Genomic DNA, 16,606 nt, shown 5'->3' with positions numbered 1-16,606 from the left:
TCACTCATCTGAGCTGAAATAAATTTAAATGTATAGATGGGGCAGAACTGAAGATGTCTGAATCTGTGCATCTTTACTTGTTTCATGTAAACATATTTCTCAGGCTGTCTTTGACATGATTTTCTCACCCTCCATGTGTAACCCAATGTACCACTTGTTTCCTGAAAGTGCTTATGGACAAAATGAAACAATAAAACCAAAAGATCTTCCGACTCATCCTAGTGATAGCGGGGTCTGAATCAAACCTCTGGGTTCCAAACATCTTCAAACTTTGGGGATGTTCAGATTCAATTTTGCAGCCCAGACTTGCCTTTATACAGTTATGGCGTGGAAAAGTCTACTGAACTATTGTAAAATTTGAAACAACAAGGCAAATCATAAACAGTTGGATTTTGGTTTTGAGTCCGAGAACCACTTTACAAAGAGGTTTGAGGTAACAGACAGATCCTCACGAATTTAAATGGATGTAGCTCCATGGAAGTTAGTTTCCACCTTGCCCATTTACACCAGCTGAGGATCTGACCCAAATGCCATAACTGCATTTCATCATCCCCTTGTGGGGGGTCAATCTTGCTGTACATGCTCAGTGAAAACTCCATTTGACACTAATGGGAGATGTTCCTGAGAAAGAACTGCAGGATCCATCCCTTTAAGAGGGGCTAGACATGTATTATAAGTCAGATATACAATCTGATCGAATCATAGAATATCAGGGTTGGAAGGGACCTCAGGAGGCCATCTAGTCCAACCCCCTCCTCAAAGCAGGACCAATCCCCAGGCAGATTTTTGCCCTGGATCCCTAAATGGCCCCCTCAAGGATTGAACTCACAATCCCTGAGTTTAGCAGGTCGATGCTCAAACCACTGAGCTATACCTCCCCCAACCCTGATTGTAGGCTGCTAATTCAACAAATGGGGGGTGCTTAAAATCAACAGGAAATGAATTTCACAGGCAGATATTTGGATATTCCAAATCAGTAAAAACTGTAGGCTGAAAATATTGGTGTAGCTTTTTTACCAATATTCACCTGTAACTTGAAACTTTTACCAGAATAAAATGAACCTGCGGGACTAATGCAGGAATCAGCTCTTCCCAGCAGTGGAGAGGAGTATGGCTCTTTGTGCACCACATTAGAAGGGGAGAATGTGCCTTTCAGTGCTTTGACCACAATGCCTAGAACATGCCCATGCAATAAAACAGCAAGAGCAAACTAGGGTGACTAAATGTCCTGATTTTATAGGAACAGTCCTGATTTTTGGGTCTCTTATAGAGGGTGCTATTACCCCTCCCCCCCACACACACCCCGTCCTGATTTTTCACATTTGCTGTCTGCTCACCCTAGAGCAAACACACCTGCCCAACAGATGAAGACTCTGTTAAAGGCAGATTACTCTGTTGGAAATAGTTCTCTTGATCTCAGGCTGGGTTATATGACATGTGGGTGGCACGCTCACCATGTGATCATGGAGGTCAGACTTGCAAGTGCATTGGCCACAGGCACATGCACCTTCTCAGAATTCAGAGGGGTAGCTGTGTTAGTCTGGATCTGTAAAAGCAGCAAAGAGTCTTGTGGCACCTTATAGACTAACAAAGACACCTTAGTCTATAAGGTGCCACAAGACTCTTTGCTGCTTCTCAGAATTGCTTGCTCATGTTATTTCTACCCTAGTTTCCCTTCCTCTCTATCCTTTCTTTCTATGCCTTCCTTCTGCTTCCTCATTTTTTCAGTCCCACCGTCAGGGGCGGCTCTAGCAATTTGGCCCCTCCAAGCAGTCATGCCTGCGGGAGGTGCTGGTCCCGCGGCTTGGGTAGACCTCCCGCAGACATGACTGCAGAGGATCCGCTGGTCCCCCGGCTCCAGTGGACCTCCCGCAGCTGCGGAGGGTCCGCTGGTCCCATGGCTCCGGTGGAGCTTCCGCAGTCATGCCTGCGGGAGGTCTGCTGTCCCACGGCTCCGGGGGACCTCCTGCAGGCATGACTGTGGAAGGTCCACCTGACCCGCCTGCCGCCCTGCCGGGAAAATGCTGCCCCACGCGTGCCCTTGGCGCGCTGGGGTCTGGAGCCGGCCCTGCCCACTGTCCAGCTGCATGCTGGAGGAGTGTCTGCTTGCATGCCAAGAAACCTGTGAGAAATACCAGTTTCAAGTAACTGCCACAATAAATGAACAGTACAGATTTTCCCCCTGCCCTTTTCAGGCCGTTACTGTGACAATGCTTGCAAAGAAGGAAAAACTAGATAAGAATTCTTATGCATGCCTAAAATAGCTGAATTTTATTTCTTTAAGAGTGACATTTGTGCTTCTGCAGAGGTCCAGCACAAAGCTTATGCACTGCTCAAACCCCACTGCAAAGCTCTGAATGTGGGATGCATGGTGAATATTGATCTGTACCCCAAAATCTAGTTTGTGTACTAGATTTCTGAGATGGTGTGTTGGCCTGTTAGATGGGAGCAGATCATTTTGATACAGTCACAAGCTATTTAAGGCAAAATGGGTCTAACTGCCAAGCAACAGAGCATCCATCTTGGGGTGGGGGGGGGAGGCATTCTCCTAGGTGGCCAGCCAGGCCACCTGGGGAAAAACAGTTGGAGGCAGAAGGAAGACCTGGCCTTGTAGCACACTACAAATAGGCCTTGTGTAGTGCCTCTGCCTTGTGCTGAAATTGAGGGGGGTGGGGGGCACAAACAGATCAAGACATCTGAGAGAACCAAAACTCCTGAGCTCAGGCCTGAAGCTCTTACTTACGAGTAGCCCTTACTTATGCAGGTAGTCCACTGACTTCAACAGGTTGCAGATTTGGCATATTTGACAACTAACTTTTTTCTTTTAAAGCATTTGTTTTAAGTGATATTGGCAGCAGGATAGATACCCACATTCCTGAATGTTTGAGCCTGTGGTATAAGTAATTGCACACATCAATATTCTCATATGGTTGCCAACTTTGCTCAGCAGTTTTCAAATGCATTTTTGTGCATGTGGTGGGTTCATGTGCAAACTTTACATGCACAGTTTAGTCACCAACCCTTAAGCATCTTCTCCACAGAGAAGTTTACTGGAGAAGTCTCCCAGCTCTCAGATTTGTGATTAGCCAGGCACTCCATCTAGAATCCATCTAAGTCTTCCAACAGGATGGATCTTGCTCTATGGCCTAGTCCATGTTTGGGTAGTGGTAAGGGATTTTAGACATACCTATGGTTGATTGCCAAATAAAATAAGTGTCTAAATTTATATCCATATATGAAGAAAACCATTTGGCTATCAAAACTAAATTGAATTATTCCTTAGTTTGAATGTACACAGGGCTAGGATTGAGATCTGATTCTCAGTTTGTGTAAATCAGTGTAGATCCTTTGGAATCTATGGACCCATGCCAATTTACAACAGCTCAGGATCCATGGATGTTTGCATTGGAAGATCAGATTGGTTTATAATGGATAATCTCTCTGGAGATGTAATTAGCACAAAGAATCCAAAAAATGCAATTTCTATGAAGGATCCTCTCTCAAATCATGTATTACTTTCATTAAGGAAGTTAGGGTCCAAAACAAGCAATAGAATTGCATTTTTTTTTTGGTATATTGCATCTATCAGTGATGTGAAATACATGTCACACCTGATTTTTTTGGGTGTGACATGGCATTTCCAATTTGGCATGACCTAGCCTGGATAACACAGAACAGCAGCAAAGAATGTGGAGCTCACTCTTTTCACTTTACTGACATGCATGCCATATTACTCACACCTTGGAAAAACAATTGCTACTCTGTAGTGTTCTCTCCTTCTCATAAAAGAAGCAAAGGGAAAACTATCCTCTTATGCTTACCACAAAAGTCATCAAGTTTAAAAGATCATGCCAAAGGAATAGTCAGTGCAAAAAAATTCAGTGTTACAACTCTCGTTGTAATATGATGGTCCTAAGTTACTTGGGATAAATTCTGCCCTAAGGTATGTGCACACTGAAATGCACATGGTATGTATCTGAGGGCCACAGTTGGCACTCATTTTCTGTGTGCATATGGACTTCAAGACTTCAGTAAAGAAAATTGATAGGTAAGATCTTGTGGGAGGTCTAAAGGGGGGAAGTTCAGGAGAACTGTCAGTTTTTAAAAGAGACATTAAAGTCACAAAAGCAAATGATCCCCATGCACGGGAAAGATAGAAGTATGGTAAGAGACAACCCTGGCTTAACCAGGAGATCTTCAAAGACCTGAAACTGAGTCATACAAAAGTGGAAACTAGCTCAAATTACAGAGGATGAATATTAAAAAAAAAAAGCATGAAATTCAAAATTAGAAAGACCAAGGTGCAAAACAAGATTAAGCTAGCTAGGGACATAATGTGTAACAAGAAAACATTTTACAAATATGTGAAGCAAGAGGAAGACCAATGACAGGAGAAGCCCATTACTCTGTAAGGAGGCAAAGACAATAGCTGAATACACAGTAATGTCTGAGGTGTTAATTGCCTTTTTGTTGTTTTCACCAAAAAGTTAGCATGACTAACAAAGTGAACATCTATGTAAATGAGGTAGGACCTTAGGCTAAAATAGGGAAAGAACAAGTTAAGAATTACTTGGAAAAGTTGGATGTCTTCAGGTTGGCAGGACTTGATGAAATAAATCAGAGAATATTGTGACAAACCTAGACTGATTGGGTACAGGAATCTGGTAGAGGAAAACCAGTGTCCATAAGACACCTGGAACCAATTAACAGATTAGAAGCCATCAAGGGGAAAAACAGGTTAATCAGGTCACCTGAAGCCTGTTTAGAACAGGCTGGGACTAGTTTTAAAAGAAGCTCTTTCAGAGAGGTTGGCTGGTAGGAGCTGACAGTAAGTTGGTATGTAGTGGAAAGTCTGGGAGAAAGAAGGTGCACAGTAAATGAGCCAGAGGACAAGCATGGTCAGGGTGCTGCTAGGGTCTGTTTGAGAAAGTAGCCCAGGGAAGGGCTATAGCTCTGGTGGTATAGGAAAACTACCTGTTGCCAGTGCCATTGGGGGCCCTAGGCTGGAATGTGGAGAAGAGGTTGGGCCTGGGTTCTCCCCAACCCACCCCACTCCCTAGGCCCAGCATCCCCTGGACCTGCTAAGCCCAGGGCCCCCCACAAGTGCTCAGTGCCCTGCACACCACCATCCTGCCCAGTGCCTCCCAACCCCCACAACTGCCCACTCCCTTCCCACAGCCCCTCCACTATTGCCCAGAACCCCCACTCCTTAGTGCCCCAACACACAGATCTCCCTCATCCACGTGACCCACCACTGCCCAGTACCCTTCCCCACAGCCCCACCACCACCACAACTACCCAGTGCCACCCCCGGCCGTACTCACCCGCCCTGCTGGGAGGTGACTGTCAGCTGGGCTGAGCCAGCAGTGTGGTCAAGGCTGGTTCCATTGCCGGGATGGGGAATTGCGCCGGCCCCTTGGGAGCAGCACACTTAGCCAGGCGAGGGCCTGCCCCTGCCCTGGCCTGGCTCCCTCAGGAGCCTCTTGCCTGGATGGGCCCAGCCAAGCCCCCTCACTGCCCCCTCATCCCAAACTGGCCAAGATTGGTCAGAGCCAGAGCCGCATTGAGGTCTGGCCAGGGGACGGAGAAGAGAAGACAGGTGGGGCCAGGGATCAGAGAGGAGTGGGAAGGAGGGGCCGGGAGTGGAGAGGAGCCAGCAGGCTGGCAGGGCCTCAGGGCAAAATGCAAACAGAGCAGGCTGGGTTGGGGCCCTTTTGAGCATGGTCTGGGCCCCATGGCACTGCTGTAAACTTGGTATTGCTGTGGCAGCCAGCCCTGATTACTGAAGGAGGCACACCTGACAGGGATCAGGTGATTTTCCCCCATACAGATTAGCTGGAAGCTGAAGTGAGGGGAAAACTCAGGGAGAGAAAAGACTGCTGGGAGTGAGGAGGCTCCAGCAGAGTCCTGGGCTTTGTGACTCAGGGTTTATCTGTGCCAGTGGTGCCCAACCTTATTACACAGAAGTGCCACAAACCTGATGTGGGCCAAACAGATTTGACATATTTGAATAAGATTTAAAGTCACTTGTATTTATATTTGAAGTTCAGCTTGTTTATGTATTTAGATATGTAAATAGACAATATCATACACAGAAACAACCTGTGTAAACTAAAATGATGTAAACATGATGAAAAAATGCTAATGAATGGGCTGTTAGTATATTGTGTTGAAGCAGGCCACAGGCCTTATTAAATGCTCTGGTTGGCTGTGTATGGTCCACAGGCCATAGACTGTGTACCCCAATCTACCCTGTCCAACAGTTTGGACCATGGGGGTGCGAATAGCAATGCGCACCGAGATGCTGCACTCTAACTCGCTCGTGTGGATGCTGCATGTGCAACCCATAAGGTTCCAAGTTTGCCTTCATGTAATCCTCTTCAAACAGGACTATGTTTGTGTGAAGAAGGAACCTGCTAGTTTAAGTCCCTGGCATCCACACAGGGAGTTATAGAGCAGCACTTTAGTGCAACCTGCAGGGCAGTACAGATGTAGCCTAACATTCCAGCTAGGAAGTGCTGGCAGTAGCCTGCTAAGGCAAGGGGGACCCTGAGGCCTGGTCTACACTACACGTTTAAACCAAATTTAGCAGCATTATACCGATTTAACCCTGCACCCATCCACACAATGAGGCCCTTGATATCGATATAAAGGGCTCTTTAAACCGGTTTCTGTATTCCTCCCTGACAAGAGGAGTAGCACTGAAATCGGTATTGCCATGCTGGATTAGGGTTAGTGTGGCTGCAAATCGACGGTATTGGCCTCCGGGAGCTATCCCACAGTGCACCATTGTGACCGCTCTGGAAAGCCATCTGAACTCGGATGCACTGGCCAGGTAGACAGGAAAATCCCCGCAAACTTTTGAATTTCATTTCCTGTTTGCCCAGCGTGGAGCTCTGATCAGCACGAGTGGCGATGCAGTCACAAATCCAAAAAGAGCTCCAGCATGGACTGTATGGGAGATACTGGATCTGATTGCTGTATGGAGAGACAAATCTGTTCTATCAGAGCTCCATTACAGAAGATGAAATGACAAAGCATTTGAAAAAATCTCCAGGCTATGATAGACAGAGGCCACAGCAGGGACTCAGCACAGTGCTGCGTGAGAAGCGTAACGGAAAGCCAAAGAATCAAATGAATGCTCAGGGACTGAGGACTCCAGCTATCCCACAGTCCCCGCAGTCTCCGAAAAGCATTTGCATTCTTGGCTGGACTCCAAGTGCCTGAAGGGTAAAAAACATTTTCCCTGGGTGTTTCAGGGTGTATGACGTCAATTTACACCCTTTCCCTCCTCCCCCCCCCCCCGAAAGAAAAGGGAAAAAAATCATTTCTCGCCTTTTTTCAATGTCACCCTATGTCTACTGCATGCTGCTGGTAGACTGGGTGCTGGAGCGCTAAACAGCAGCATCCTCTCCCCTCCCCTCCCCGGTGGCAGATGGTACAGTACAGAAAGACTGGTATCCGTCTCATCATCAGCCCGTGAGTGCTCCTGGCTGGCCTCGGTGAGGTTGGCCGGAGGCGCCTGGGTAAAAATAGGAATGACTCCTGGTCATTCCCAGAAGATGGTACAGAACGGCTGGTAACTGTCCTCATCATAGCAACTGGGGGCTGACCTCCATCAGCCCCCCCCCCGTCATGTCTAAAGAGAAGATTCTGTACTGCCTGGACTATCATAGCAGCAGAAGGCTGGTCTCCTCTCCCCCCCCTACCCTTTAATGTCCTGCCTGGACTACCATAGCAGCTGGAGGCTTCCTCCCCCTCATTTTATCTCACTAAAAAGTCTGTGTTTCTTATTCCTGCATTCTTTATTACTTCATCACACAAATGGGGGGGACACTGCCATGGTAGCCCAGGAGGATTGGGGGAGGAGGGAAGCAACTGGTGGAGTTGTTGCAGGGGCATCTCCTAGAATGGCATGCAGCTCATCATTTCTGCGGGATCTCTGGGGCTCTGACATGGAGCAGTTGTGCTCTCTGGTTCTCTAGTACACTTGCCCCATATTCTAGGCTGGACTGACTCTATTTTTAGACAAAACATAGGAAGGGAATGACCCAGGGAGTCATTCCCATTTTTGCCTATGCGCCCCCGGCCAACCTCAGCGAGGCCAGCCAGGAGCACCCATGATAGTAGCAGACGGTACAGAATGACAGATAACCATCATCTCATCACCAATTTACAATGGCAGACGGTGCAATATGACTGGTAACCGTCTCTGCTATCTTGCAAAGGCAAATGAATGCTGCTGTGTAGCAGTGCAGTACCGTGTCTGTCAGCAGCATCTAGTACACATATGGTGACAGTGACAAAAAGCAAAACGGGCTCCATGGTTGCCATGCTATGGCGTCTGCCAGGGCAATCCAGGGGAAAAGGGCACGAAATGATTGTCTGCCATTGCTTTCCCGGAGGAAGGATTGAGTGACTACATTTATCCAGAATCACACGCAACACTGTTTTTGCCCCATCATGCATTGGGATCTCAACCCAGATTTCCAATGGGCAGGGGAGACTGCGGGAACTATGGGATAGCTACGGGATAACTACCCACAATGCAACGTTCCGGAAATTGACATTAGCCTCAGTACATGGATGCACACCGCCAAATTAATGTGCTTAGTGTGGCCGCGTGCACTTGACTTTATACAATCTGTTTTACAAAATCGGTTTATGTAAAATCAGAATAATCTCATAGTGTAGACATACCCAGAGAGAGTAGGGGAAAGACAGCAAAAGCTGTCCAGGCAGGGATGCTTGGGAGCAGGAAGAGAAACATTTGCTTGTTTGATGTTAATTTGGGACTCTGATTTTTATTTTTAGTTTATATTTTGTGAATAAACCCAAGCCCCAAGGAGGGGTGTTTTGACCTCAGAAAAAGAGGGTGGAGTCTGCATAGGGGGACCTTGTGGGGGAAACAGAGGCAAGTGTTGCAGGGTGACTTCTGGCCATGAGGGGTTGCTCACAATGTTGTTTCCCTTGTTACAGTGAGGAATAAAAAAAGTGAGGATTATGAATGAAATTCTGCCCTCAGTAATGCACATGCAGTCCCAGTGAGATTGCACAGATGTAAAGATGATATCAAACATGCTTGTTATATTTGCTAAACTGAACTTGAAAATTTGCTTGTTTTTTAGGTTAGCCAATATACTAAAGCAATTGAAACGTATGAACAGAAAATCCAAAACCTAACGATCAAGGTGGAACATATGGAGTCAACCAGTGTTTCTTACACAGAGTTGGACTTTCAGTTACTGAAACTGGAAATCAATGAAATGGAGAGACTGGTCACTCAGCTGAAATCCACACTTGTTGGAAGCAATGTGATTGTTGAACAACTATATGTGGAGGTAGAGTATGAGGGTTATTCTGCCATTCAGTTCTGTTATATCACTGAAATTTGGAATGTCTCTACTATTGTCAGTGGAGTTACTCTAATTTAAATCAGTGTAAATTAAAGCAAATCTTGGCCATGAGCATGTTAGCATGTTTCTTCATATGTGACAAAAAATGGCCATTTTTATCATTTGTGTGACTGAAAGCTAAAGTTCTTGGATGCTGCTATATTAAATAAATATACTGTTTACATTATTATAATATTGATTTATGGGCATCCATGCCTGAAAGCTTCTGTGTTCCAAAAAATAATTAAAAACTTAACTTCTTAGAGTAGTGACCCAATCAATATAAAATCAAGAACCTCTTCCCAATATTCAATAAATCAGATTTTCAAATTTGTTATCACTCACCTGATTGAATAATTGCTTTTGATGGTAAGTAAAATATCATTAGTTTATTCACTGTCTTTAACATTAAATGAGTAGCTTATTTATCTGGGCAGGTAAACGTTCAGGACACGTCTGCAAGGCTGAAATCATTTACCAGTATGTAAGCATGCAGAGACACCCCACGGCACCTCCTGCGGTGACTTCTGGGAATTAGCTCATTCCAGCTCTGGAGCACCCTCTGCAGGCCGGTGATCTGCTGCCTCTTGGCCCCTATGTCCCTCCCAGGACCTAGTGCCCCTTTATCTGTCTTAGGGTCTCCCCTCCCCAGGGAACCTTCACCTACTATCCCCACCTCACCTCAGTATATGGCTACTGCCAGTCATCATCTAGCCCCCATGCCCTGGGGCAGACTGCAGGATCAGCCTACTCATCACTGGCAAGGTTGGGTTTGGACCTGCTGCCTTTGCGTACCCCTGGGCTGCCCTCTGCAACCCCCAGGACCCTTTGGCCTTATGCTAGGCCACAGCCTGGGGCTTTCCAGGCTGGAGCTCCCCAACTCCTCTGCCTTTCCCCAGCCCTGCTCCACTCAGGTACCCTGTCTCTCTCTCTCTCTCTAGCTCCCTGCAGCCAGGCCCTTCTCCCTCTACAGCTAGAGAGAGAGGCTGCCTGAGCACCTGGCTCACAGCCATTTTATACAGGCCAGCTGTGGCCTGATTGGGGCATGGCCCAGCTCTGACTGCTTCCCCAATCAGCCCAGCCTTTAGAGCTGCAGCCTTCTCCAGGGCTGCTTTCCAGCCCTCTCGGCAGAAGTGGGTGTCCACCCTACTACACGGTAACAGTTAATAACCAAGTAAGCCTTATTGGACATTTCTGGGTGATCTTTAGCATTATGATATATAACTGAGTGCTAAAATCACAAACATTTTCTTGTAGTTACAGACATTAGCTTGAGACCAGATGTTCATGCTAAAACTTATTCTAGGGAATATTTCATAAAACTTGTTCTGCAGCACTTTTTTTGAAATGATAAATCGAGCCTAAAATGTTTGTGAAATAAAGTTGACTGTAATTTAAAATCATGCTGAATTTTTATTTCTCTAGATCAAGAATCTGACTCTCATGGTAAATGATCTGGAATCATTGGACAAAAACAATATCCTTTTAATCCGTCGAGAAATTGTGGCTCTCCAGAATAGATTGAAGGAATGTGAAAAACACAGAAATCAAACCACAACACCCTCCTATTTCCCACCAGGTAAGTATTGCGTGTATAAGTCACATGAGAAGGGATGGGAGAAGTCGGAAGAAGACTGAGTTAAATGAAATGACAATAAATCACAAGTCTTGGAAAATTTGCCAGATGTACTAACATTTCAGCAACAGGCTGATACAAAAGATGAGGGCAGGAAACAAACACTTTCACATACTCCTACTGTTTTTCAAGTGGAAAAAGTTGGAAAATAGTACAAAAGTATGAAAAGTAATGTTTTGCCCTTCATCCAAACTCTCTTAGTAGTACCTCAGTACCAGCAATATTATTTGAAACAAATCAGACTTATAGAAGCATTAATATCCATTTAATTTTGAAATAAGATTGCTGTGAGTTAAGTTCAGTAATAGATTCAATATGTTGACAGTTAAGAACAAACCATAATGCCAGAGGTAGCAATAAACAACAGAGATATAAGGCGAATGGCTCAAATTGATTTATGGAGTTGGTAGGTTGCAAGCCACTTTGCATCATGTGCATTATTTTTCTTGCACTGCATTAGCTGAGGTATGAGCACTTCCAAACATCCGTATTTGTGCCAAGTACTGAGGCCATGTTCTTAGCCATGCTAATTGCCATTTGCAGAGTCACAGCTCCATGCCTGCATTGTGTGCTATATCTGGAAATGAGGTCCCAGGCCTCAATGGTCCATTCCCAGTCAATAAAGCACTTAAACACGTGTTTAAATGCTTTGCTGAATCTGGTTCTGTCTTTGTTTATTTATCTCTGTTCTCAATGCTAATAAGGCGGCAATGATGATATTTGTGCTGTGGCCACCTTTCCATTAGGAATAGACTAATCCCAGCAACTCTTTTCACATAGGCTTGCAAACCAGTCATCAAATGATATTCACTGAACAGATAAAATAGAAGTGATTGTGTCAGACACCCTATCCACTAGAGCATGTGCAACCTCTGCACTGATTTGATATCATCAGCTATTGCCCTCAATTGATCAATTAATAGAAACATGAAACTCAGGTCTTGCAGGTAAACTTTATTTCACCTTGTCATAAATAAACAGATAGTTAAGGGTTAAGGTCTCTTTTACCTGTAAGGGGTTAACATGCAGTACCTGATGACCACCTGACCAGAGGACCAATCAGAGACAAGATTTTTTCAAATCTCTGTGGAGGGAAGCCTTTGTCTGTGTTCTTTGTTAGAGAGCTCTTTTTGGATCTAAGAGAGGACAGTCATGTCTCCAAGTTCTCCTGGAGTAGTTTCTACTATTTAATAGTGAGTATTAATTAGAAAGGTGAATTAGTCTTTTGAGTTGCTTTCTATATTTGCAATTGTGTGTTTGCTAAAGGAAATTCTTTATTCCTGTTTATTGTTACTTTGCTTTCACTGAGAAAGAAAGGGGGAGGGGGGATTCTCTCCAGAGATTAATAAGTTTAGAGCCTGTATGGTTCTATCTTGGATTACAGAGACAAGTTACTTTCTTTTTATTCTTTAATAAATTCTTTTCTTTTCTATTAAGGACTTGTTTGGTCTTTCCTTGGGTGGATTCTCAGGGAAAGAGAAGGGGGAGGTATCCCTCTGTAGTTAGATCCCGGTATCTCTCCTAGAAAAAGGGAGGGGGGGAGGAAGCAGGGGGAATGGTTTATTTCTCCTGGGTGTAAGAACTCCATGGATTTGGGGCTCTTGGAATCCCCTAGGATTTTGGGGAAGGACTGTGTCTCAATCCACATATCTGATTGAGTGGTGGCAGCTTACTAAATCTAAACTAGGATTTTAGTTTAGAGGGAAACCAAGTCAGGTCCCCACATTGGAGCCCAACAGTTCCAAGTGGGGGTGAGACCTATGACACACCTCTAAGAGGGAGCATTGTCTAGTGGTTAAAGCGCCTGATTTTGAGTTAGGAAATGTTGGTTCTGGTCTTGGCACTGCCATTCACTTGCTGTGTGACTGTGCAGGTCACTTAACACGTGTCTTGGATGACCATGCTTTTAAAGGGAAAAAACTGACACACATTCAAGGGGACATCTTTTAGGGCTGCAGAGAGTCAGACAAAAGGAAACTTTTATTTTTAAGTGTGCTGATGTCACCACTGCCAGCTTCTGACCCACGGAGACCTGCATATTTTGGAGTGGAGGATTTTTTCCAATACTTTAATGTTCTGCATTTATTGTGAAACACTGAACAAGTGTCATCAACAGTTGCTCTGAGCAAATGAACAGCTTTGATAGCGTTTACTTTCATTCAAGTTCTCTTCATTCTGGACATTGTTCATTACCCTGAAAGCTCATTCCACAGGCTGTTTGTTCTCAGTAAACAGTGCAAATTCTACTCAGCATAGCAATGCATCTCGAACAAGCATTGTGTAGTTATAAAAAAAAACAAATATTTTAGCTGATGAAATGAAAAAAAAACCACAGGATATTTCAATTATCCTGGGGCATCATAAGAAAAACCAAGACTATCCTGGTTGAAATAGGTTGTATTGTCACTTTATAATTACCTCACATGTCAACTGGGGAGCTATTGTGAGGCTATGATCATTAATATCTGAATTGCTTTGAGAGCCTCAGATGGAAGGCTCTCTGAAGTATTGTTTTAAAGTGAACAGGAGTACTTGTGGCACCTTAAAGACTAACAAATTAAAGTGGTAATTTTGATAGTAGCATGCTAATCTGAAATGACCCTCTTGAGCCAGTGCTGCTAATTCTCCCTCCACCTTCTAAAACTCACAGAGGTACAGTGAAACAAGATGTTCCTTCTCGTTTCCCCTATTTCCAGAACTGTGCTCCACTGCAGAAGCAAATGACCTAAAATGCTTCTGAAATTGTATTTTCTATGTGATTTCCCAGCCCAGCGGGGTGGAAAGCATAGAATAGGTGGAAACAGAAAACTGGTCACTTATCTGAAACAGAAGCTAATCACTTATTTACTGCAAGTGAGTACCAACTAAAAACTGAGATCTCTAAAATGTGTTGCTGGACTGTTGGCTGTTTTTTCAGTATGATCCCAGTTCTAGTGGTATGACCACTGTATTTCAGTCAGACTGTAACTGCTACAGAACTGAAATGCATGTGCTGTTTACATGGTGCAAGGAAAATCTTTGACAAAAATATGTATTTCTGTTCTTGCAAAAATGCTGATTCTTATAAAGCACACACACTAAATCCTCTCTCCTAATCATGCCATTTGAAAAGCTTGCATTTTCTCTTTGCTTACAGGCAGCTGTGGTCATGGTGGAATTGTGAATATCAGCCAGCCCTATGTTGTACAGCTGAACTGGAGAGGATTTTCCTTCAAATATGGTTCCTGGGGTAGGGATTACTCTCTTCGAACTCCGCAGAAGGACCTATACTGGGTTGCACCTTTGAACACAGATGGGAGACACTTAGAATATTACAGACTTCATAATTCCTATGATGATTTGTTGCTATTAAAAAATGCTAGAGAGTTAAAAATTCCCTATGGGGGGGAAGGCAGTGGCACCACAGTTTACAATAACTTCATGTATTACAATATATATAATTCAAGAGATATGGGCAAGCTCGATTTAAACACAAACACATTGGCTGTGAGGAAAGCTCTGCCGAATGCTGCTTATGGTAACCGTTTCTCTTATGCTGGTGTTGGGTGGCAAGATATGGACTTTGCTGTGGATGAAAGTGGATTGTGGGTAATTTATTCAACCGAGGACAGCACGGGTAACATTATGATTAGCAAACTCAATGAGACCACACTTGATGTGCTCCACACTTGGAATACAAGGCAGTACAAGCCATCCATTTCCAATGCTTTCATCATATGTGGTGTTCTATATGCCACAAGACCTGTCAACACTAGGAAAGAGGAAATATTTTACACATACAACACAAACACTGAACAGGAAGGTAAAATTAGCATAATTATGGATAAAATGTTAGAAACAATTCAAAGTATCAACTATAACCCCTCAGACCAGGTCCTGTATGTTTACAATGATGGCTACCTTGTTAAACACAATCTTATTTTTCAACCTGTGTTGCATTGATATGAATATAAACAACAACTAGAGATCACAGAAAGTCTGATTTTATATCCCTTTGGACAGTGTTAATGTTAAATTAAGGCCTAATCCTACCAAGAGTAACTCCTGGGCATAAGGCTTATTACCATGAGCTGTCCCATTGAAGGATAATATGCTCTATGCCTGGTACAAGATTAGGTTCATAGCTTTTTAATTGGTGTCCAGATACAGTGGCAGCAGGAGTACTAGAAATGCCTCTGCTATAAACATAGATTAAATAGATGATTTAGTGACGGACAGAACATGTATCATGATAGGGAGATTGCTCACACACTGATGTGCATTTGGAGGAATGTCTGTATTTGGATAACACATGGAAACTGAACTGCTGTTTTGTCATCATTGCTCAAAGTATGCAAGGCCATAAATATCATATTAAATATTGGCCTCAAATAATTACTAAAAGATTAAAATTAGAGGAGAATTGGAACTTGATCTTTAAAGAGCAGACCATTGGTTAAGCTGAAGCTGTGGAAATGGTTGCCTTGGCTCCTTCTTGCAACCCATCAATGTATTTTAGGTGGCAGGGCACCAATGCATTACTTTCCTAAAGCTGCACTTCATGAAAAAATATTATTAACCATTTTTAGACAGTTGCATTTTCTTAGCACTCTGTCCTGGGGGCCTGACCCAAAGCCCAATGAAAGCAGTCCCTTGGTATATGGCACATGCTGCAGTAGAACATAAGCTATGCCATCCTACATGCTCCATTTAGTCCTTGAGTCCTTTTAGTCTGCAATTTACTGTGATCTCCATTAGCATCTTTCAAAAACACTCTGAAAACAAGGAGCCAAATTAATTGCCAGTATAATTCCATTGGCATCAATTATCTTACATCGGGGGTGAATCTGGCCCATGATCTATCAGTTACAGAATACTGAATTTGGGATAAAATGAGTCATATGCTCTTTATTTTTAAAATGCCACTTATAAGATTTTTGTACCAATATCTGTACTGTAATCGTGTCAGAAATAATTAGATGAACAGTTATGAAAATGAAGTAAAAGTTTGCTGGTTTTCTTTTATTAATTCTGTCTTTGTTTTATAATCTGGATCAGCAGATGTGAATGATTAATTTTTGTTTAATAAAGTGTTATAAAAATCCAAACCCTATAGTTGTTTGTCATTGCACAACAGCTGGGAAACTTTTGGGATGCATCAAGAAGCCAGCTTGACCCAGGGCCCACCAGAGATGGGGGCAAGTGGGGCAATTTGCTCCGGGCCCCACAGGGCCCCCGCAAGAGTTTTTCAGGGCCCCTGGAGCAGGGTCCTTCACTCATTCTGGGGGCCCTGGAAAACTCTCACGGGGCCCAGGCCCCCAGAGCTTCTTCCGCTCCGGGTCTTCAGCGGCCAGGGGTCCTTCCACCCCAGGCCGGAAGGACTCCTCGTCACCAAATTACTGCCAAAGTGGAACCCGCTGCCGAAGTGCTGGGTCTTTGGAGCACTTCGGCGGCGGGTCCCGGAATGGAAGGACCCCCCGCCTCCAAATTACCACCGAAGCGGAGCCCCCTGCCGCTGAAGACCCCAGGCCCCCTGAATCCTCTGGGCGGCCCTGGCTTGACCAAATGATATTGGAAACAGAAATCATATTCCTTT

At 44.3% G+C, this 16,606-nt stretch overlaps 1 protein-coding gene across 4 annotated transcripts in view; it reads left to right on the top strand.

The window, feature by feature from the left end:
• Positions 1-16,055, top strand: part of LOC120404034 (olfactomedin-4-like) — a 29,549-nt gene extending 13,494 nt beyond the window's left edge. For 3 of the 4 annotated variants that reach the window (XM_039536052.1, XM_039536066.1, XM_039536060.1), the window contains 3 exons: positions 9,129-9,341; positions 10,821-10,974; positions 14,168-16,055. In XM_039536052.1, coding sequence (XP_039391986.1) covers positions 9,129-9,341; positions 10,821-10,974; positions 14,168-14,973 — 1,173 coding nt within the window. In that variant the 3' untranslated portion in view covers positions 14,974-16,055. The remainder of the gene's footprint in view (positions 1-9,128; positions 9,342-10,820; positions 10,975-14,167) is intronic. The other variant, XM_039536045.1, reaches the window with a different exon arrangement.
• The last annotated feature ends 551 nt before the right edge of the window (positions 16,056-16,606 follow it).

This window comes from Mauremys reevesii, linkage group 1, assembly GCF_016161935.1.
Source record: "Mauremys reevesii isolate NIE-2019 linkage group 1, ASM1616193v1, whole genome shotgun sequence".
Taxonomy (NCBI): Eukaryota; Metazoa; Chordata; order Testudines; family Geoemydidae; genus Mauremys; species Mauremys reevesii.
Note: the sequence above shows the minus strand (reverse complement) of the source record. Positions and strands in the feature narration are given on the sequence as shown.